General features: G+C 53.5%; 5 protein-coding genes across 5 annotated transcripts; 1 reads left to right on the top strand and 4 right to left on the bottom strand.

Moving 5' to 3' along the window:
• Positions 1 to 581, bottom strand: PHYSODRAFT_483621 (hypothetical protein; the record flags this gene model as incomplete). The annotated part of the gene is made up of 2 exons (XM_009522395.1): positions 1 to 336; positions 387 to 581. Coding segments are annotated over 2 exons (531 nt in total), but the record flags the coding sequence as incomplete, so codon positions are not given.
• Positions 582 to 730: 149 nt separating this feature from the next.
• Positions 731 to 922, bottom strand: PHYSODRAFT_435483 (hypothetical protein; the record flags this gene model as incomplete). Its single annotated transcript, XM_009522394.1, has 1 exon — positions 731 to 922. A coding segment is annotated over one exon (192 nt), but the record flags the coding sequence as incomplete, so codon positions are not given.
• A 327-nt stretch (positions 923 to 1,249) lies between these two features.
• On the bottom strand, positions 1,250 to 3,908 carry PHYSODRAFT_326421 (hypothetical protein; the record flags this gene model as incomplete). The annotated part of the gene is made up of 5 exons (XM_009522393.1): positions 1,250 to 1,497; positions 1,575 to 1,899; positions 1,996 to 2,092; positions 3,065 to 3,158; positions 3,755 to 3,908. The coding sequence occupies 5 exons, from the start codon at positions 3,906 to 3,908 to the stop codon at positions 1,250 to 1,252; spliced, it is 918 nt and encodes a 305-aa protein (XP_009520688.1).
• A 1,648-nt stretch (positions 3,909 to 5,556) lies between these two features.
• PHYSODRAFT_326420 (hypothetical protein) lies at positions 5,557 to 7,644 on the top strand (the record flags this gene model as incomplete). Its single annotated transcript, XM_009522392.1, has 6 exons — positions 5,557 to 5,710; positions 5,888 to 6,030; positions 6,097 to 6,288; positions 6,395 to 6,539; positions 6,911 to 7,117; positions 7,154 to 7,644. 6 exons carry the CDS (start codon positions 5,557 to 5,559, stop codon positions 7,642 to 7,644), a joined length of 1,332 nt encoding a protein of 443 aa, XP_009520687.1.
• An 8,196-nt stretch (positions 7,645 to 15,840) lies between these two features.
• On the bottom strand, positions 15,841 to 16,251 carry PHYSODRAFT_479410 (hypothetical protein; the record flags this gene model as incomplete). Its single annotated transcript, XM_009522391.1, has 1 exon — positions 15,841 to 16,251. A coding segment is annotated over one exon (411 nt), but the record flags the coding sequence as incomplete, so codon positions are not given.
• Positions 16,252 to 23,336: the final 7,085 nt, after the last annotated feature.

Genomic DNA, 23,336 nt, shown 5'->3' with positions numbered 1-23,336 from the left:
TCAGCTGCGTACAGGTCTAAATCCCGAAGGGAGCTGCTGTATCGGAACCTGAATTGTTTTCAGTAACTTCCACCGTTTGCAAAACGAATTTCGGCACGTATTACGATGCCGCGGACGCACTCGTGTTGCCAGCGCCACCAGACGTAGATGAGGTAGCTTCATGCACAAAGCACGCATTGCCAAAACCACATCTTCTTCGGACACAGTGTCGTGGCAAAAAAAGGCGGCGGAGTTGATAAGGGAGCTGGGTTGAGCCAACTTCGAGTCTGGATCAGCACTGATAACAGTATCGCTGCCTTCAGCAATATTGCGGATGTCTGCGGTGACGATGCTGATCTTGAGCAAGTGTGGGAAGCGCGATGCCCTAGACGCAATCAGCTCCATACCTCGATACCAACCACACGAAATGCTTGCGTTTGCAGAGCGATTTGAGCGAGAACATTTCCCACGCCGGATCCAGCATCCGGAAACACGTCATTCACTTGAGTATTCGCTTCTTCGATCAGCATGGACACCCCAGCCATTGTAATCTCCCCGGTATTTAGCTGACGTTCACTCGCGCGCACATCACGCCTGGTGAGTAGGCAGAATAGTCCTTCAGTGGCGTTGTAGGTTTCTTGCGGTGATAGGATCGAAATGGTATGTGGTGAAGGCGAAAACCGTAGAGGAGATGCGGCTTTGGCTTCCAAATGCAGTCCTGCTCGGTCTGGTGGCGGGCGGAAATAGCGTGGGGGAAACTCAGCACGTTATTGCCATATCGTCTCTTTAGCGTCTTGATTTGCTGTTGCAGTTTGGTTGCACTCCATGTTGACGGGTTCATGTCTTTCTCCACTGACACCCAGTCGATTCGTCTTCCCGCTTGCTCGTACACTGCCGCAAGCTGAACGAGTTGGCAATCCTCTTCATCTGAAAAGTCGGCCATTTTTCGCTTCGGTCGCTGTCTAAACAAACTCAAGTAAAACGACCCTGTGTGGTTGATACTGAAACCAAGTTTATTTTTTTGGATTTGTAAGTCAACGTTGGGTAGCTGCCGACCGAGTCAACGTGGACTCGTTCAGAGTCGACGTTGACTTCGCTATTACTGAAACTAGTACGTTTGAGTCAATGTCGACTTGGTTTAAGTCCATGTTGACTTCACGATCAATAAAACAAGCGTATTCGAGTCACAATTGACTCGCTCTAAGTCATCGGTGACTTGGAAATGTGTATTCATTCATCGTTACGCAGCAGCGCACACAACGAGAGCAAACTAATCATTATTGGTTTTCTCCAACACGCCCAATGCTTCCATAATCTCCGTGCATACATACGCGTATCTGCCGTGGTCCATCGCGTGGATGACGGTACCTGTCTTGTCGTGGACCAACTCATTTCTTTTCTCCCAGAACTCGACCGCAAGCGTCTTGAACTCTTCAGCGTCCGCCGTCTTCGATCCAAACGCCTCCTTCATTTTGCCCAGAATGAAGTCGCGCTTCTTCTGCATTGTGCACGTGTTACCTACATTTTTCAGTCCAGACACCATGGAAGCCAATACAATGTCAAACCACACAGAAGCATAAACCCAAGCAGCTTACCATCTCGGATGACGGCGTTCCATTCCGTGAACTCATCGATAGCTTCCTCGGTCACCGCGCTATGCTTGAACATACTCAAGTACAGCTCTAGCCTCGCGATGGTGTCTTGCAGTCCGCTGTTCTCCGTTTTCACCGCCTCTAGTGCAGCCTTCATCGATTCTAACTGCGTTCTCACACCATTCCGTTCTGCTTGCATCGCCGCCCTCTCTTCCTCGATCCGGTTGCGGTTGGCTTCGAGCTCTTTAAACACAGCTGGGCACCCGTTGTTCTTGAACTGCTCTTCCAGGAGCCGGGCCTGGCGCTTCATTTCATTCCAAATCTTCGCCTGCCTCAGCGATATTCGCTTCTATGGACTCGGCTTATCTCGTTTCTTTTTATCCGCGTCCAACCACTCCCGCTCCCGTTGCAGGTGATGCGTTACGTTCTGGAGACGCCGGCCCTCCTCTTTGAGCTTGGCCTCATGAGATTGCAGCTCCTCGGCTATGACTTGTAGTTCTTCCTCCTTGTTCTCACGTTCACTTCATCAGCAAGCATCTCCGCACCTCTTTTCGATTTCTTCCCAGATACTCGACTCCCGGGAGACGAAAGAGTACGTCGATTTTGCGAGGGTGTTGCGTTTGTTTCTGCTGTCTGTCGGGGCGATTTTCTTTCTCTGGGAGCCTTGCCTGACCCTCTGGAATCTGCTCGCGGTACTAGCGTAGCATCCGCATTCCTTCCATCGGTATTAAGGTTGTTTGAGATCCCGTCACTCCAAGGCTCAACACCACCACCTGCATTTGAGATCGCCTCTTCCTCGGTAGTCTCAGGAAAGTAATCCGGGTAATCGTACTCGTAGTCATTTTCGGTTCGATCATCGGTTTGCCGGCTCTCGGTAGGCACATTGTCAGCATCATTGGTTATTCCTACTCCATTATTTTCTGGAATCAATGCTATGCTTGCTTGGCGAGCTGTAGATCCACCGCTGGGTTTCTCGTTCTCATCGGTATCTTTCCGAGGGCTGTCATGGCCTACCGTCCCGGTAGCATCGGTGACTTCAGCTGGAGCTGGGTTTTCGAGCATAGCTTGACGTGCTGCTTTCTGGCGACGCCTAAACTTCTCCCATTTGTCAGGGCAGTTCAGATTGGAGGCAGGCTCCCAGATCGTTTGGGAATATCCCTTCCATTTCACCTCAAAGTAAGACAAGCCAAAACGAAAAGTTTCACGAAGAATTTTTTCCACTTCGTACACTTCCTCCGAACCTGGGCATCATTATTACAGTTAGTACATTTTCCCCCAAAACCAACATTAGAACATGTGACAAACAAATGTTGCTTGTTACCTTCAGAATCCTCTTGGTGTTTTGCAGGAATTTTAGCCGTCACGTGGCTACCTCGGTCAGGCAAGTCCGCTTTTCGGGTTGCATTTTTCTTCAACGCGCGTGCCTCGTGAAGTTGTGCTGCATTGAATTTGTTGGGGAGCTCAGGACAATGCAATTTGATTCTGGCTCTCACGGCGTCTCGTCGTAACCCTTCCACTTCACATGGTACTTGGGCTCTCCACGCACGAACTTCATCTCGATGATCTTCTCGACTTCAAACTCGTCGTCTGCGGCATTATGAACGTCTATTATAAGATCGCTACGACGCTTTGCTAGTGAAAGATGCGCTTTGCTTACCAGATGCCTCGGAGTTCACTGTCCTCGCTGCTTGTAATATCTCGATGTTGAGTTGCAAGTGCCAATGTTGACATCGCAGGTGAATTGCTTAGCAGATTCCTTTTGCAATAACAAATAGACTGGTACTGCTAGATGTCCTAAACTGCTTCTAGAGCTCCTCAACATTGTTTTCCCAGTGATAAATACACGCTCGGCGTCGCACTCACCGTGCACGTAACCCACTACTTGGCAACGGGCATCACGACCGAGCTCGCGAGAAGCGAAACGACGGGCATGACGGCCGCACACCCACCCACGTGCATGCAAAGGAGAGGGATTCAACGTTGGGCTGGGGAATGTCAACATTGACGTTGTGAGGCGCTGCAACTCCAGATCAGCGAGGCATCGAAGCTCAACAGAAAACTTGACGGCAAGCATAGCGGCACCCGGAGCAGCAACTGCTGCACGGCGAGAATAGCTGCGGCAAGCATAGTGGGGGCGTAGGCGAGAGATGAACAGCGAGCATGGCGACGGCGGCGAGTGGGACCGTCGGCCAGCTTTTCGGCCAGCCCGGCCACAGCGTCACGGCGAGCGTAGCGGTAGCGGGGACAGCGAGAGCAGCATGACGAGCATGGCGGCGGCGGCATGGGTGACAGCAGCACGGCGAGCATAGCGGCGGCCAGAGTAAGGATCAGCAGCATGGCGAGCGTGATGGCGGCCTTGGCGGCGACGGTCGATGCGAGCCGGGCGACGGCATAGTTGGGGAAGCGCGCTGGAGCAGTAGCTGGAGATTTCGGAAATGAGGTTTGGGATTGAGCACGCGGAAACGATCTTCTGGCAAGGATCGCAGCGCGAACGTGATTGGCCGCGAAATGACTGGCTAATTACACGTCGCAAATTCAAACGATGGGGGCGCTGATTGGCGTAGATACCGGAGCGAACCCACGGGCGAAAATCTGCGTGTTGCGCGAACTCAAAGCGCAAGTTGGAAAAGCGCGCGAAAAGCTGTATGTTGCGCGAAGCTTGATGGCTGAAGCCAGGCTGATACCACTTCGTGTGACCTTTGGATTGAGCCAATGCTGATTGGCTTATTAGCTTCAACTTCAACCCTCGATAAGCACTCCGAATTATAGTAGTTCTTGATTTAGTGACTACCTAGTACGAGGGCATTTATTTTGCAGTTCTATAGTAACTTACTTTTGCAAGTTCTTCTGCAACATAAATGGCGGCAAACGGTGCCTGAACGTCGCTCGCCTCGCAACCTAGGCCAGTGTGGTGTCCTCACAAAACGAGGTACCCGTAGATATGAAATACCAACCAATGCGTGAACACGGTTTCTATAGGTGCGCGCTAGCACCATTGATCTTGTTCGTCGAAAAAGCCTCTGCTTATGGGTGGTCAAAAGGTCACGAGACAGCACACTAATTCCCTCCTGTTCCTCGACAACACTGATACGAATAGACGCCAGTGACTTCAGCGAGGAATACGCCGCGCTAGCTAAGAACACGGATGCCCCCCCTCCTTTATTTTACTGCAATTTACTACACATAGGAGCCCACACACCGCTTGACCTCCGAAGTCACTGGCGTCTATTCGTATCAGTGTTGTCGAGGAACAGGAGGGAATTAGTGTGCTGTCTCGTGACCTTTTGACCACCCATAAGCAGAGGCTTTTTCGACGAACAAGATCAATGGTGCTAGCGCGCACCTATAGAAACCGTGTGCACGCATTGGTTGGTATTTCATATCTACGGGTACCTCGTTTTGTGAGGACACCACACTGGCCTAGGTTGCGAGGCGAGCGACGTTCAGGCACCGTTTGCCGCCATTTATGTTGCAGAAGAACTTGCAAAAGTAAGTTACTATAGAACTGCAAAATAAATGCCCTCGTACTAGGTAGTCACTAAATCAAGAACTACTATAATTCGGAGTGCTTATCGAGGGTTGAAGTTGAAGCTAATAAGCCAATCAGCATTGGCTCAATCCAAAGGTCACACGAAGTGGTATCAGCCTGGCTTCAGCCATCAAGCTTCGCGCAACATACAGCTTTTCGCGCGCTTTTCCAACTTGCGCTTTGAGTTCGCGCAACACGCAGATTTTCGCCCGTGGGTTCGCTCCGGTATCTACGCCAATCAGCGCCCCCATCGTTTGAATTTGCGACGTGTAATTAGCCAGTCATTTCGCGGCCAATCACGTTCGCGCTGCGATCCTTGCCAGAAGATCGTTTCCGCGTGCTCAATCCCAAACCTCATTTCCGAAATCTCCAGCTACTGCTCCAGCGCGCTTCCCCAACTATGCCGTCGCCCGGCTCGCATCGACCGTCGCCGCCAAGGCCGCCATCACGCTCGCCATGCTGCTGATCCTTACTCTGGCCGCCGCTATGCTCGCCGTGCTGCTGTCACCCATGCCGCCGCCGCCATGCTCGTCATGCTGCTCTCGCTGTCCCCGCTACCGCTACGCTCGCCGTGACGCTGTGGCCGGGCTGGCCGAAAAGCTGGCCGACGGTCTCCCACGCCGCTGAGATCGTCCAAGAGCGCAACTGGTCCGGCGAAGATGTCAATGTGGACTATCCCAGGTCAATGTTGACTTATGTTATGTGTGTTCACACATGGTCGGCGATATGTGTGGTCAACATCAGAAGCAGCGGAATCTTGGAGGTTCGAAGACATCCGACGTGTGAGAAATGGAGTTCAAAGTCCGACAAATTGTTGACGACTACCGGGCGTATTGGGAGGACTGCCGCGCGTATATGCAGTACCCGCCCCGGCTCTTCGTGATCATGAGAGGCCTCCCGGGCAGTGGCATGACAACGTTTGCTCAAGAGGTCGCTCGTTAAGCAGCAACGGTTGATTTCCGCGCATCGATTTGCTCAGCTGACCTCTTCTTCCAGCATGGAGGATCCTATGTGTTCGACGCAAGTCGGCCTTGGGAGGCGCATCGAAGCTGCTACGAACAATGCAGAGAACTCCTGTGGCGCAACCCCGACCGTGGCGTGGATATCGTTATCGTCGACGACTGCAACCTTCGGATGGATGATTTTGAGCGCTATCAGGATCTGGACATTCCCTCGGACAAGCTTGCGGTTGCTGCGTTCGAATGCCCCCCCCACTGGCATAGCGGAAGCAACACAGCTCTTAGAACGAGCTAATCGTGTTGGCCACGCTATCCTTGGTCGCACTTTCGTGGAGTACTTCAACATCTGGAGATACAACGATCCGGGGGAGCCGCGCCCCGACAACGAGGTGGAGACCGTCGATGAGCTGCAGATCGATAACGAGCTGACCACCGTCAATATACAGCGCGCCTACATCATCACGCTGGAAGAGTTTATGCGTGATCGCTAACATGCTCCGGCAATGCCGAAGAGGTGACTGGTAGCTTCAGTAAATCTCTAATTTGACGTATCTACTCTTGTGTTGGCGCTTATCTCACCACTTCTGCATCTTTTTGTAAAGACAACCATGTGCATCTACTCGTACATCTCTCATTGAGTCACCAAGTCGAGTACGACTTGGAACGTGTCTACGCTGGGTTAGACACTTGTTACTGAAGCCAGCTCAACAACGACTTATACCAAGTCAAGGTTGACTTACAGTCCTCTTGATTCTAAATCGAATTGGTCCACATCAATTTATTTCAACTGTAGGATTTGCGGTTTCACTTTCTCAAAGAACCTTGACTGCAGCAAAGTGCTGATGGCGAAGCGAGCGAAGGAACTGCTGTCGGTGCTGCTCGCCAGGCGCCCATGATGAGGAGCAAGAAAGCTGCAAAGGCGACGGACAAGCCAGCGACAAAGCCGACGAGCGTGCCCACTGACAAGTCAGCAAACGCTACCAAGACCACGCCGGCCACCGGCAATACCAAGCAGAAGCGGAAGAAGGGGGAGGGGCCAGACACTTCGCCAACCCCCCGTAAGTAGAGGAAGACTGCCAAGAAGACTGGCGAAGGATCCAACGGGACGACGCGCCAGTTGGGCGCCGCGAGTGCATCGGAGGACGAGGTGACGACTCGCGATGAAGAGACGACTCCCCTGGTACCCAAGCACGCGCTCCGGTCCACGTGCTTGGCTCTACAAAAGAAGATCGCAGACGAAAAGGGCGAGCACCGGCAAGGCCCACGGCGCAAGGCAGGTGATTACTACAAGATGGCAGACTACCAGAAGCGTGTGAGGGCGGAGAAATACACAGCTGCTAGGAACAGCGGCAACGACTTGGACTACGAGGCTTTGAGCAAGTTGACTCAATTCAAGGCGTTCAAAAACAACCCAGAAGAGCTCCAGCGTCACGAGCCTGCGCTGCTGAAAGAGTTCTACGAGGTTTACTTAGCGGACGAAGCCCTGAAAGCAGACGCACACGCGCCGACCGCTGGATCTGGTTCGTCGAAGCTATCGCAACGTGGCGGAGCCGAGCACCTGGCGATCGAGCAATGCGACATCTAGGCGGCTCAGCAGCTTACCGCAGCCAGAAACCAAGCATCGCTAGCGTAAGACCAAGCTCCAGGGCCTCCAATCTCGCAGACACCAGTGGTCGTGCAGAAGGAAGGTGCCCCAGCTCGGAGCCTGCAAACCCACCCTTTGCGAGGGGGGTATGCGCATCTTAGAAATATCATTTAGCGAGCACTGCAGCAGTTCCGAGAGAAGCTGGATGAACAGCAGCAGAAAGGGGCTCGACAGCTGGAGGAGGAACAAGCACGCTCAAGGAAATTAGAGGAGCAGTTAGCAGCCGCTGCGAATGAGCTGGCCGAACTCAGGAAAGATGGCAGTGGTGACGACAGATGTACCGTGATAGCGCATGTGTGGAAGAAGACAGCTGCAAAACTAGCCGAAGAGAAGGCGATTTCAAGTGGCTTGCGCAACAAACTTGCCCATGTGGAAACTGAGTTGAATTTGTCGAAGCAATCCGTCACCACGCACGCAGATAATCTACTTAAGGCGCAGGCTAGCCATGTTAAAAACTCCAGGATGTGCACTAAGACATGAACAACCTCACGAGAGAGGTGGACGAGCGCAAGAAAAAAACTGGAGGACCGGAAGCACGAGGTGGCTACGCTAGGTATTGATGACGATCACGAGGTGCTGGAATCGGATGGCTGTTCTGGCGAGAGTGCCGACGACGATTCTGAAGATGAGTTTGCAGATGAGCTTGCAGATGAGCTTTATATTACAGGTGATACCGGACACGAAAGTTTTAGTGTCGAAACAGCAGAGGAAATTCGCGCGGGTGCCGGCCCCCAGGACTACATAACAGATGAAATGCTTCGACGCATGTCTGACACTGGTTAGGAGTTGCTACCGGTAACCGACGAACGAACCTGTCCGGCGCTACGGATGTGTTTACGGACCCTCCTGAACTTACTGCATCGGCTATAGAGGCAGAGAAAATGATGAAACCTTCTGATCTTGTTTTTACTTCATGCCGAAGACTCTCTGGACGGAGATTGCCGAGAAAACTAATCGTTACGAGCGTCAGACACGACCGGAAAGACTTCGACAGGCGAAGTTGTATATTGAAAAGAAGACGGACGACATCCACAAACGCAAGGAAATGTTTCAAGCAAAGAAAAAGGAGCTGGACGCGTTCAAAGACGTACGTGCCGCGGAGATCATACATTTTCTGGCCCTAGTAATATCCTGGGCTATTTGCCCAATAAAATTTCAACTAGAAGATCATTGGAAGCCGCGAGCCCGTGGAGCGATCCCAGCTGGTACTTGGTCGCGATTTATGGTTCGCAAGCATCTCAAGGAGATTAACAGGTACTGTGACTTCCACGTTATTTTAATAAAGGGCCCACTAACACGTCCTTCGCCAGATTTCTCCGCTTTACGAACAACTAGGCCCCCAGGCTAAGACGGACCGGGCATGGAAGATTCGCAACGTCATAAACAAGTCACATACTACTTTCAAGGGTGGAATGGAACTAGGGCGCTGGGTTGCATTTGACGAGATGGTTATCCCTTCAAGAAGTTCGCGGAACAAAAGTCAAGTTTTTACACCCGAAGTGGACCAGCTGCTGTGGTTCGAAACCTTAAAGCCTTGTGGGAACAACGTCGGGTGGATCGATCCAAGTAGCCAATCATCATCACTGATCGCGAGTATTCTTCGGTAACGTTGGGATTTTGTTTGATGGACATGGGGTACTACAATATCGGGACGGTTTCTACGACGCGTCTTGGCTTCCCCGAAGACTTGAAGACCGACAAAAATCAGCTTTGACAGGGATGCCGCGCGGCTCATACATTCTTGATCGGAACAATACGAATCGTCAAATGTACTCGACGCGATGGGTTGACTCGAAAATTTGCTACTTTGTGGCAACTGCGGCCTCCGCTAGACGTGCGATTGTGCGGAGGAAGCAAAAGGACGGCTGATAGCCAAACATTCCGTGTCCGGAGTTTGTGGTATTGTACAACAAGTACATGGGGGGGGGTTGACAGTCACGACCAGTTACGTCTGCAAAGGTACGTGTTGCTCTGTTGCGGTTCTGCCGCCCATCACTTACGCCGAAAATGCTTTTGACTAGGTACTCCATCCAAAGAGGCATGCGACCGAAGAAATACTACAAGACTGTTTTCTACGGGCTTCCCGACATAGCTGTTATTAACACGTTTATCACCCACCGTGAGTACGCGAAGTCGGTGGGGGAAAACCCTCTTTCACACGCGGATTTTCTCATTCAGCTACACGAGGAGCTACTCGCTCTCGGAGATGATGACTTCCTGGAAACGGTGCCAGTCGTCGAAACCGCTGTTACCGAGGTGGGGCCAAGATCTAACCAGACACCAGTTTCGACGGCGTGCTCGCTAGCAAGCTCGAAGCATCAATTGATGGTGTCGACGGACAAGACAGCGAAGGGCAAGTTCAAGTTTCGCGTGTGCAAAGTTTGTTCGGTACTGCGTGGTGCTGGCAGTCCTGGATCGAATCGACCTCCCGGCACAACGCGTCATTACTGCAAGCAGTGCTCCACTGATCGAGGAAGACTGTTCTTGAGTTCCAAGGCGCGACACGTATCCGATGGTAATTCTGTATCGTGCTTTAACATTTGGCACTCGAAATGGAAGAACGGAGATCAACTTCCGCACTCTGAAAATGTCGGACGGATCCGAATGCGTCGGTCGAAGGAGGAGTTACGCGCGGAAACGATGGATACAGCTTCCTCGGATGCTGTACTGCCAAGGCAATACGAGACCGGTGTTCCGAATGCCGATAGGGCTGCTTCGGTGTCATCTTCGCAGTTAGCGGTCCCAAGTGTCACGCGAAACGTAGAGGTACAAGTGCATCAGCCAGAGCGGCCAGGCGCAGATACAGCAGGACAGGATGAAGAACGAGTAACTGCGACTGAGAGGCCCCCAGATGAGAGCGAGCGGGAGGCCGTGGCAGAAGTACTGGCGGAGCTGCTTGGCGCGGTGGGATGTACGCTCAGCGGGGCCGAGCAGCAGAATGAGTCGGATAATAAGGTAGGAGTCAATATGTCATTGCGAAGTCGATCTTGATAAAATACGTCTGTAAGAGAGAGCGAAGCCAGCTTTGACTCGACGGCGGTCTAGCTGGTTGTCAACGTTGAGATCTATGTTTCACTGCGAAGTCAATCTTGACATATGCCATACACACTTAAATACAAATACGCCTGTGAGGGAGAGCGAAGCCAACCTTGGCATCGACAGCGCCCAAGCTGGTTATCAACGTTGAGATCAATGCTACAATAAGAAAGCGATGACGGAATATATGTAAGCATGGGCTTCTTCATTACAACTCAGCATCGCTAACAAAATATGTATGCTTCTGTGAAGCTGGGCTAAGCACTTTCCGACGTACTAGTGTCTCAACGATACCCCAAGACGAGGAAACATCACTTCGGTTTGATACCTCCAGACAGCAAGCCACTCGAGCGCAGCGGCTTCTTGGACTCGAGCTTTATACTCGAGCTCTTTGAAAAAACCCTTCTTGGTATGCTCCTGGATAGTATTCTCGTCGTACGATTCATCTGCCTACATGGCGATATGGTGTTCAACATGGGAATCGAGAAAAGCTTCTAAGCGTTCAATGTCCCACTTGCACAGGCGCTGTCGACGATTTATCATAGACAGCGTTATCTACACAGATGTCAATGGCACGTTAGCGTTGGGAGTACACCTGGCACCACAGAACGCGTGAAGTACCTTCGAGGCTTTCAGGGACGCTTGCAACCACGCGTAGATGTGACGCGAGTCTTCGTCGTTCTGAAACTGCGCATAAATCTCGCAGAGCGGAAGGGCGGCTAGAAATGCGTCTACATGGTTGGTAGACCTGAATCTAGGCTCGTAAACCTGTTCCATAATAACATTTGTTAGACTTGACACGAGGCGGTCCCCAGAAAATTGCCGACGATGTGCCGTCACCTCTGTGACTTGGAGTTTGTATCGGATGCTGATTGGTGGATGACTTGGATACGGCGCGGCTGTACCCGTGTGACATGGATGGCGACTGTGAGAGAGAAGTGATTTCTCGGGATGAATCCAGCGCCTGACCGCAGATGGGCCCAACTGGCTGGAAGTGTGAATCCTGGGAGTGCACGCCCAGGATTTCAGAGAACACTCAGTCCAGCCGCGGACTTTCCCTTACGATGAGTGCCTAAAGTCTGGCGGAAAGTGTCTCTGGCGAATGTATCCCAGAGTACACCTCATCTTTCTGTGGCTCAGAGTGCCCCAGAGGATCAAATTACCCTGAGAATCAACCCACTACCACCATGATCATGCGCAGGAGGCCGCTAAACCCGCTAAAGGTGTGGCTTTGTGGAGATACACGCGAGCCTGCAATGCAGCAGACTTGTTACCCAGAGTGCCGCACGGAAACCCAGAGTGCCGCACGATGACCCAGAGTTCACCTCCCTGAGTGCAGGTGACCCAGAGTTCCAAAGATGATTCTCTGGGTTTGGACCATAAATCCAGACTCTCTATACTGAACTTAAGTGTCTCCCAAGCCAACACCCAAGAATCCCCACAGTTCCCCCAGATTCCTCAGAATCCCCAGGATTTCAGAAGATGACCCTGAGTGCCACCTGACTTTCAGGGATGCGAGTCAGTTTGAAGTCAGTCTGCAATCAAAGTGATGCGTGACCTTGAAGAACCGTTGTGGATGCACAGACTGGATACTTTCAAGGAGTCGAGAGGGAGTCCTGCACCATACTAAACCAAGTCTAAGGACCCACAATTGGCACTTTCGACGCCGTGCGACAATAGATTCGCAAGCCGATCGCAAGTTTGGACCGCTGAACCCAAGGTATACTCAAGACAAGACATTTGACCCCAAGCATAGTGAGCAGAAGATGTTTGCCCGAAGAAGAGAGAGAGAGAGAAGTAGCTGATAAAAACCAAACAGAGTTCCTTTTTCCCTGTCGTACGCAAGTTACCTTGCAGCTGCCTACCAGAAGAGAGATGCCTGGGGGGCCACGGGACTAACGCGGACATCCACGATGCGGGTTACCATGGGGCGGCTCACCAGAAGAAAGATGCCTGGCGGGACCATGGGACTGATGCTGAAATCCTGAATGTGCGTTACCATGGAATTGCTCACAGGAAGATGTTGCCCTGGGGACCATGGGACGAACGCTGGGAGTCGTGGACGGAAGATGGGTACAAGCTCTCACCACCCTGAAGTTGTTGAAGAATTTGAAGACTGTTGAAGAAAATCCTGGGAAGTGACCTGTTGAGGTCGGCCTGTTGAGGTCTAATAATTGGTATTCTGGCCTGTTGAGGCCTAGTCTGTTGAGATTAATAAAGAGTTCCTTTTACCCTGTACTGCGCAAGTGACTTCGGCCAAGCCTGCCGACGGAAATCCGGAGGACCCGAGACTATGACCGCGGGGCGCTAAGGGCACATCAACGGCGAAGGACAGCCATCTGTGTGGACTCCATCAACTCAAGTTCAGTTAGGTGGTGACCAGCGACGGCCTTGAGCTTCCTGGGGTGATCCATCTATTCCATATCCTAGTTGGGTCACTTGCTATGCTCGTGGTAGCCCATTTCATATTATTCCAGATGGTATTCTGGGGTGCTAGGTAGTCGCCTCCAGGATTTTGTATTGACTGCTTGTGTGAAGGGAAGGTAACTGATAGGGATTGTATTTTCCTCCTTTATTGGAGGTGGTGCGCGTTTGTGTGAGTCTCAGGGGAGCTAGGCCCATGAATTTCAGACTCGAGTGAGCCTAGTGTGTGTGTGACCCACCGTCCAAGGGTCCAAAAGAATAAGTGACGGCTAGTTGTAGTGTTTGTATACTCTGTATTTGTTGGTTTTATCGAGCTAGGAGGGCATTTGGGTAAGGTGTCTTCTGAGTTCCAAGTCCCGGAGTTGACTGAAATCCTGGACCCTGAATTCGTGATATTCTGGGTTTCGGGGGACCTGATTCTCTGAGTTTGCCTTTTGGTGTGGAGGTGCGTTCTGAAGTAGACGTGCGCTCCCGCACTTCTTCGAGGCTACATTTTCAACCGGTGGAGTGCCGTTCCGTCGAAGACAAACGAGCCGACAGGGATTACACAAGGTACCCACGCCAACCAAGAAGTGTGATTCTCAGGGTTTAAAGCTTTGCGGCTGCGAATCTATGGGTCTATCTTCTTGCTGTTGACTCTCAAGTCGATTCTCTGGGTCTACACCCTGGGGAACAGTCTTCGGCTGCGCTATACGAACCCCCCTGGGCGATAAAGGTTTCATCGGCGTCGCCTCAGCTGGTGCGCGTGCCCGGATTCGATTGTCGAGGATTTCGCCGGAATCAAGTGTTGAAGAAGTGCTGAGTGCCCGTCAACTTCAAGCTACCAAGATGCCTGGAGGCCGAGGGGCGAAGAAGAGTGGACGCGGTGACGGAGGACGCGGTGAGGCGTCACGTCAGTCGCGTCGTGTTCAAGGTATGGAGCCTGAGGAGCACAAGGACCTGGAAACAGTCGTCCGCGACGTTCGGAAGGCGAATAAGGCTGCTCGCGAGAGCGAGGCAGTGTGAGGTGGGGACGTCGAGGCGTCTGCAGTCCAAATGGTGGTGCTCAGGCGTCTGAGGGGGGCGCCAATGCGGTTGGGCCCCCGGAGGTGATTGACTTGGTTTTATCTTCGGACGAGTCTGTTGTGGAAGTGAAGTCGGAGCCCGTGCGAGCGAAGGAGGAAGCGAAGACTCAGTGTTCCAAGGTGAATTCTGGGTTCGCACCACCTGAACCCAGAGTTTCAGCGCCAAGTTCTCAAGTGGCACCCAGGAAGACGCCTGAAAGCGACATCCGGGAAGCTGCTGCGCCTGCTCCGGAATCGGGAGCAGCGGCGTTGGACACTGAGAGCATGGTGCTGTACGTCCGACGTGAAGTTCGACGCTGGGAATGGTGAACCCTGGGAAGGTGACGCCCCCGAGTGTCGTCTATGAGTGGCCGACTCCGAAACCGGACGCTAACTCGTACTTCGCGGCCGCGTACGCAACGGGAGACTATTTCAAGTGGCGTTTGTCTCTGGCGAACCAAGGTGAAGCCTGGATCTCTGAGTTTCACCTCGCTCGGTGGGGTGTCGGAACTACCCAGACTCTCATGGCGACTACGATTCCCCAGAATATCATGACCGCACGCGAGTGCGCGCCATTCTGCAGACTCTGTTCTTTGAAGCTGGATTCGAGTTTGTCAACTTGATCCCTGGCTGGTCTTCGATGCGTGCTTCTAGGATTCCAGAAAGTCTGGTGCGCTCTGTCATGGAGGAAACCCAGAATTTTATCGCCGTGGAACTGGTCGAATGGAGACTGGTGGTCGCTGGGGTGCCTTTCAAGGTGAACTCTGAAGACCAACATGCACCAAGCGTCAAGATCAAGCGCCAATACTGGACTACCACAAGATAGATGGAGACGGTGATCAATTGATGACGGACTACGGTGCGGATGACAGTTTGGCCTGAGATTCAGAGTCACTGGACTCAGGATTTCACGGAGCCCACGAGGGTCGAGTGATGGTGAGCCGCGATCCAAGCGCACTCAGCATGGATCGCCTCGCCCGCAAGTCCCGTCAACGCCATCCGCGCTGTCTACACCGTCGCTGTCCTCTCTTCCAGCGTACAAGTCTTCGACTGGTGCCTCGCTTCAGAATTCCACCCCCTGAATTCCATGTCCAATGGACGTGATTCTCTGGAGGCGGAAGCCAAGGACGCTGCCCCAGGCGCGGTGCCAAGCGTCATCGGTACTTCGCGCGCTTCGGATGAGAGTACTGCCTCGGGCGTTCAAACGTCTTATGGTAGCTCTTCGTCTTCGTCGATGATGTCGCTTGGACAACGAGTTGGAGCTCCAGCGCTTGTGGCCCAGAGTGCCGGTGGCTTCGCAGCTGCCGGTGATCTTGGATTTCAGGTCACCCGGACGGTCACCCCGCCTCGTCTCGTGTCAGTCGACCAAGATGACGTTGAGATGGCATCGTCGGTGCACTCTGACCCAGAGATCGCACCAAGGAAGACCGGTCTCCCCAGGATTTCAGCGACGATTGCTGAGCCGAAACTCAGGGTTTCTGCCCCGATTTCCGAATTTGGTGGTCCGAGGGATGTCAGCGCCGATCAACAGAGTCAACACCCGACCTCTAAGAGCGAGGTGCGCTCTCGACGCTCGACGACGTCCAGGAGATCTGCTGCGTCGAGCCGCTCGAGTGGATCCAGGAATCTTGGGTCAGCTTCGTCCGTGTCCGCGAGGTCTGGGCCCGCCCAAATCAAGCTGAATATCTTGCGACAACAGCAGGAGTGGCAGGCCTGCATGGAGCAGGACCAACGCGAGTTTCTCGCCAGAGAACGCCTGTATGCCTTGGAGCGCGAGCGTCTCAGGGAACAACGTGACCTGGACGCGCGCCGCCAGATCCAGGAACTCACGGATCGCTTGGTCCACGCTGAAATCGCCCGAGGAGAAGCGGAACGGCGTGCGCAGGCCGTGGAGACTCGCCAGACCCAGAGTTCCACTGAAACTCAGGGGATGACTCAGAGTATCATGGAAGCTGTACGTCTTGAGCGTGAGCGCCTGGATGCCGCCTACGCCGAGCGCTGGCAACAGCGCGAAGCCGAAGCCGACTCGGAGCGCGCGCGCTGGGTTCCCGAGACCTACGCTGGTTGGAAGGAACAAATGTCAACTATGGAGCAGAAGGTCCATGAACTTGAGGCGGAGAAAGAGCGAGAGCGGGAGTCTTCCGAGAATATCCAGCGCTTCCACGCCGGCCAAGTGCGCGACCTTCGCGCAACATTGGCCCAAGTTCAAGCGCGTCGCGCAACCGTCGCCCCTGATTTGGTAACAAATGTGACGTCGTCAGTGGCTCAGAACCCTGAAGTTGCAACCCGACCCCAAGAATCCAGTGGCGTAATCAACGGAAACACAAGTGTCACAGGCCAGAGACGGGAGACAGCTGATCCGAAGAACACTTCCGAAGTCGCCGCCTCCCAGCTATGAGCGACCCTCGCGCAGACTTCCGCCGACAATTCCGGCAGAACCGCGCGCGTCAAGCGGGGACATGGCGCTACGGAGACCAAGGTGACGCAGGATGTCAAGCTCGAGCCTGTGTCTCTGGGGAAGACGTCGGATCCCAGGAGAACAGCGACCTCTAAGGCCTCGCAGGACTCTAAAACAGACTCCAAGCGCTCTGCACCCAAGAAACACCGGCAGAAGAAGAAGAAGCGTCAGGATGTCAATCCACCCTCGGAATCAGACCCAAGCTCCGATTCCAGCGATGATGACTCGTCCTCTGAGAGTTCGGATGACAGTTCGGACGGGAACCCTGGGGTTAACCTGACGACGGCCTCTACGGCTCAAGCTGGCACTACGCTCCTGACGTTCAGACCGTACATCAACTCGAATACTCTGGGTGAGTTCGATACTAAGGCGTCACTCAGGGAACGCGTGCATTGGTGGGAGCGTTTTGCGAACATGGCGGCTCAGGGAGGTTGGTCTACGAAGATGCGAATTCAGGAACTCAAGTTGAAACTCTCGGGAGCTGCGCGTGACTGGTTCAACCAGTTGCCCAAACACACTCAGCGTGACTGGAAGGAGTTGGCGTCTGCATTCAGGAAGAAGTACTGCAAAGCGCGCTCGTCGTACTCTGAACGCTACCTCACGATGGAGATGAAGAACTCAGAGAGCGCCCTGGATTTCGTCTATCGTCTGAATTCCGCCGCTGGGAAGGCTGACATTGATTTTCGCAAGTCTTCGAAGCGTCTGGAGAAGCATATCCAGAGGTTCATCACGAAAATCAGGGACACGCGCCTCAAGCCGCCGCTGCAAGGTGAGAGATTCAGAAGTATCGCTGATCTGGAGTATGCTTTGGAGCAGGACGAAGATGTCTGGAGTCGCAGTGGCCAGGATGCTCCACCACCCAGAGTTCGTGACTTTCGTGCCGACAACATTCCTCAGGGACGTTTCAAGCCGAAGCGACAAGGACGTGCGTACGTGACTAGGGGTGATGTCTCTGACTCTGAGTCGGACGAAGACCCTGAAATTCACGCGCGTTTCCAGGAAATCACGGACGAACCCAGAGTTTCAGCCCGAAGTGCGAGCGCGAATTCAGGGTCAACTCGTGAGGTGTCAAGCGCTGGGAGCCTGGCGAGTATGAAGGGTGCCGAGTGGACCCAGACGCTGACGAACGAGGTCTATCGCGTGATGGATAACATGGGATGGCGTCCACCGAACGCCCAACCAGGACCGAACTCGAACTCTGGATTCCGTTCCCCTCGCCGCGAAAACCCGAATTGGGACAAGTTCTGCGAGAAGGGCGGCAAGTGGGGGCACCCAGAGGAAAACTGCTGCAAAGACGTGAAGTGTGATCGCAGCCTGGAAGTGGGTCATCCTACTCACTTGTGTCGCGCGCAACAGTGCGAGAACTGTGGCAAACTGCATCTCGGGAAACCGTGTGAAGACTGGAAGTCACTGGAAACTGTGAAGAATCTCGCCCGCCAAGGTGCACTGAAGGACATGCCGAGCCAAATCCTGGATAAACTCCTGGATGGCGAAGTAAACTCTGGGAGGCCGTCAAACCAATAAGGCCGCTGGGTGGGGACCCAGTACGCGCCGGGCTGAAGAAGGCCCCAGCGTTATGTGTTCTAGTGTATGTAGGCCCGGAGCTGAGAACAAGAACCCAAGATAACCAACAATGCATGACTACTTTGACTCAGGATTTCATGACTTCCCCTGAAAATCAGCATCCTGAACAAGCGAACGCTGGGTCGGTGAACTCTGAGGAAATTGTGGAGTACAAGCTGAACCCTGGAGAGCGTTACGGATGGTGGGAAAACAATGATCCTGACCCAAAGAAACGTGATGTGGCGATGGTGCATGGTGCTGTGAACGACTGCCGGACGAGAGTTCTCCTGGATACCGGTGCGACTGTGAATATTGTGAGCTTCGACTTAGCGCGTAAGCTCGGGCTCACACTCACGTCGCACAAACAGACCAAGGTGTCTGGCATGGGAGGCGTTCCGACGTACATCGGTGCCAGTGCTCAGGTGAAGATTACTCTCGGTTCAAGGGTGATATATCTCCTGGATGTCTGGATTGTTAACATCGGCGAAGGGGTCGAAGTACTTCTGGGTATGAGTTTCATGTTTGCAGCTGGAGTGAGCATCAGTGTTCGCGAAGGTCTCGTGACACTTCCGGATGAAGAGGCTATCATGATGTGTGGGTGGACTCCAGAGGATCGCCTGGGTGTCGACATGCCTGTGGAAACCACAGGTAGTTGGTACCTGGCCCCTGGGGAATCCAAGGTGGTGAAGATTTCGTATGGACCGACGAACCCACAGCGTGAAGTTGTGTGGGCAGGACGAGGTGACCGCTGGGTAACGCACCTGATTTACGCTGCGAGATACTGGCCGGTCGCTGTGAAGGTGGTCAACATCTCGGACAAGGACGTCTGGATTCACAACAGAACGCCAGTCGCCCGAATCGTGGAGTATGGCTTCTTCCCATGTGCCGGACGCTTCGAGCGCCCTGGTTCTTTTGCGTATCGGGAGCGGCAGACTCTTATTCTGGAGAGTGTTCAGTCGCGTAAGGGCAGACTTCGCGCGGAACGCCTGGCTGCGCTGGAGCCATCCTGTGTCGAGACCCCAGAGTATCAGTGGCCTACGAAGATTCTGCCGCGACCTGCAAAAGGCCCCAACATGGCACTGCTTGTCTCCATTCTCAGGAAACCGAAGACTCGTCGCGTGCGCTTCGCGGAAGACGCTGCAACTCAGACTGAAGAGGTGCCCCCCGAAGACCCTCATGAATTCCGAGATGTTGCTGTTGATACGAGTGACTTGGGTGACGTTCTGAAGGAGGCGGTGACCGATGTTGCCTCGCAGACTGTCGGAACCCCAGACGGCATGAGTCCTGAAGGTGATACGGCTGCTGAAACCCTGAGTTTACAGGTTGAAGTTGACAGTGATTCTCAGGGTCAGTGGTGCGACGAAGGTGATTCTCTGGGATTCGATGTGGATGACGACGATTCTCAGGGTGCTGTTGAAGATTACTGGGATATCCCGATCTCAAGGATGCCGGGAACTCCGTTGGAGAAGCTGGAGCAGGAATATGAGCGCTGCATGCGGCTTTTGACAGAGGACTTCGACTACGAGCCTGCGGTCTACATACGTGAAGGAAGTGAGTTGCTCTCTCAGTTGCGTGACCAGTTGGTTATGCTTCCTTAGATGCGTGAGTTGACCCCTGAGTGCAAGATCGAGGAGGCAGATGTTGGAGTCCCTGGGAAAACGACGCCCGAGATGGAAGACCAAGTGAGGCGAATTCTGGAATATCATCGGAAGATCTTCTTGGGAGACGGCAATGCAGCTCCCCCATCTGCCCGTGGAGTGGTTTGTGACCTGGATGTAGGCGACGCTAAACCTGTTGCCCAGCGTCCAAGGTCCATTGCACCACACCTGTGGACTAAGGTGTATGAACTTCTGAAGAAGCTTCTGGAGAACGGGCTGATCGAGACTTCTACGTCCCCCTGGGCATCTCCAATCGTGATCATCCTCAAGAAGAATGGCGTCGACATCCGGATGTGCATCGACTATCGCGTGGTGAATGGCTTCATCAAGCTCTCACACTATCCGCTGCCGCTTATTGATGATCTTTTGATTGGCTTTGAGTCGGCGATGTGGTTTATGAGCTTGAACATGGCGAGTGGTTTCTGGGCTATCAAGATGACGGAGAGAGAGCCAAGTTGATCTCTGCGTTCGTCTGTCCCTATGGGCACTACCAGTGGGTCAGGATGCCGTTTGGCCTCAAGAACGCGCCGCTGATCTACCAGGCAGTTCTCAATAACTGTCTGTGGGGATTTCTGCGGCTTTCCCCTGAGGATGAAGCTGAGGTTGACCAGGATATCTTGGACTTTTGGGGGTTGAACTCTGGGGAACCCAGAGTTTCAGGTGAAAATGCACCGCGACTTTCAGTGTTGACGGATGAGATGACTGTTTTTCAGCGTAACATCCCGGCTCCCTCTCAGATGGGCTCTGTCCTGGGTCGAAGCTCGTATATCGACGACATCGCCCACGGTGGGCCTACTTGGGAGCAGCTGTGTCAGGATCTGAACGCGCTGCTCTTCCGACTACGTTACTGGAATATCTCTGTGAGTCTTCCCAAGAGTGAATTCTGGAAGTTCTCCATTCCATATCTCTCTCACGAGATTAGTGCTGAGGGTATCCGAGCGACCCCTAAAATCGCGAAGGGGGTCCAAAACTTGCCGTTCCCGACGACACTGAAAGGCGTCCAGAGTTTCATGGGGAGTCTGAATTACTACAACAAGTTCATTGAAGATCTACCCGTGATCGCGGCCGTTCTGTACGAGCTGACTGAGGAACAAGTGAAATCCAGGAGAGACCTGTCGAGAGCCCAGGAAGCCTTTGAAATCCTGAAGCGCAAGATCGTTTCGACTCCGTTGCTCAGACATCAAGATCGTTCAAGGCCCTTCGTGATTATTCCCCACGCGAACCCGTGGGCAGCATCCGCTGTGTTGGGCCAGGAGTACGACGGGATTGTGCACCCGGTTCGATTCACAGGTCGCGTCTTGAATGACGCTGAGCTGCCGTATCACATTGCGGAAAAGGAGGTGATTGCTCTCCTGAGAGTCCTGGAGGTGTTTCGCACTTTGGTTGAAGGCAGCCCTAAGATCGTCGTCTACACGCGATATTCTGTGTTGAAGTGGTTGCTGACCTCGCAGTCGGCAGACGGTTGAACGGTGAAGTGGGGTCTGAAGTTGTCCCACTGGAACCTGGAGATACGCAGAGTTCAACGGGATGAAGACGGCTTGGCTGCAATTCTGGGTGCGGGTATTACCCCCAGAGAACACTTGGATGAGATCGCTGAAAACCTGATCCCAGCTAAGGGGCGCGTTAAACCTCCAGTGCCTATCAGTATGGAAATGGTGGAAGCGGACTACGAGGGGTGTATTCTGAGCTTCGATGGCGCCGCTAAGACTTCCACGAGACAAGGGAGCTGCGGCTGCATCCTATGGCATGTCCCCGGGTGGGAAATCCTGGATGCCCAGGGATTCACCCTGGAGGACGTGACTGTGAACGACGCTGAGTATCATGGACTTCTGAAGGGCCTCACTCTGGCGATTGAGCGTGGAATTCAGGACATCGTTGTAGTTGGGGACTCCAGGATTGCCATCCAGCAAGCCCAGGGTCTCATCAACTGCAATCAGCCAAATCTCCAGAGGACTCTGGCCGAGTATGAAGTGCTGAAGACGAAGTTAAAGTCTGTGCGGCTGGTGCATGTCAAGCGAGAGTTTAACCAGGCCGCAGACTACCTGACGTCTAACACCCTCGCGCTTGGTGAATCCTGGAAGGTGGAGGATGCTGACGAACGAACACATCTGCAGTTGGTGTCCAAGATTCACGAGAAGTTGGTAAGACCGAAGGTGTTATTGAACGGTGGAATTCAGGGGAGTGATTCTCAGGGTGTCGAAACTCTGGGTATCCCTGGACCTGAGTGCGCTCCGTTGCCTGTGGCGGCCAAAGTGTTTGCAGTAATGACTCGGGCGCGAACTCAGGAGATCGAAGCCCAACGCGAACCCATGGGACCTCTGGAGTACCAGGCGGAACGCTGGCGACGCATCAAAGTGCACCAGGACAAAGATGATCACCTGCTGCAACTCAAGGATTTTCTGAAAGGAGACACGACGAAGCTGTCGCACGCTCAACCCAGGAAACTCGCGAAGGTCGCTGATGATTTCGTGTTGGATTCCAGAGAAGTCCTGTACCGCTTGAGTCGGTCTACCAGAGATCGACCCTGAGACATGGTTGACGAACTCAGACTCGTGGTGCCGAAAGCTCCGCGACCGGATATCCTGCATTACGCTCACGAAGATTTTCAGGGTGGGCACCAGGGGATCACGAGGACGTACGAGAAGCTGCGCTCTGAGTTCTACTGGCACGGCATGTACGCTGATGTGGAAGTTTTCGTCAAAGAGTGTGTGGATTGCGCCAGCGGCAAGGGGCGCCCTCAGCATCCAGGGCCTTCCCCTGGAAACATCGAACCGAGGCGCCCTTTTGAAGTTGTGTCTATGGATTTCGCGACACACTTGCCTAAGTCGGACCGTGGGGACACGTTCCTGCTGCTTTTTCAGGATGCGTTCTCAGGATTCGTCATGTGTAAACCCATGAGTTCCGCCACGGCGCAAGATGTCGCTGAAGTGTACGAAGAGCAGGTCTTCAGGAGATTCGGCGCGAGCTCGATGCTGAGGCACGACCAAGACCCAAGGTTCATGAGTGAGGTGTTCACGCGCTTCCGTGAACTTTTGGGTAGCAAGCAGCGAGCCACTCTGGCGTATCGCCCCCAAGCGAACGGACAACAGGAGCGGTCGGTGCAGACTGTCGTGCGCAGCATTCGAGCGTACATTGCTGAGGCGGACCAGAGTGACTGGGACGACCATGCTGAGCGCCTGATGTTTGCCCTGAATACATCGTTCGATGCTACTCACCTGGACATTCCGTTTTTCTTGGTACACGGCTGGGACGCACACGGCACTGTGTCTGCAATGTTGGGACCCAGGCCCTCGAGTATCCAGGAGCGCACTGCGTACAAGTGGCGCAGGAAGCTACAGCGTGACTATAGTTATGCACAAGCTTGCTGACACGAGGCGGTCCCCAGAAAATTGCCGACGATGTGCCGTCACCTCTGTGACTTGGAGTTTGTATCGGATGCTGATTGGTGGA

Source organism: Phytophthora sojae (genome assembly GCF_000149755.1).
Source record: "Phytophthora sojae unplaced genomic scaffold PHYSOscaffold_2, whole genome shotgun sequence".
NCBI classification, from domain to species: Eukaryota; Oomycota; class Peronosporomycetes; order Peronosporales; family Peronosporaceae; genus Phytophthora; species Phytophthora sojae.
The sequence above is the reverse complement of the archived record's forward strand: the minus strand, read 5'-3'. Positions and strand labels throughout refer to the sequence as shown.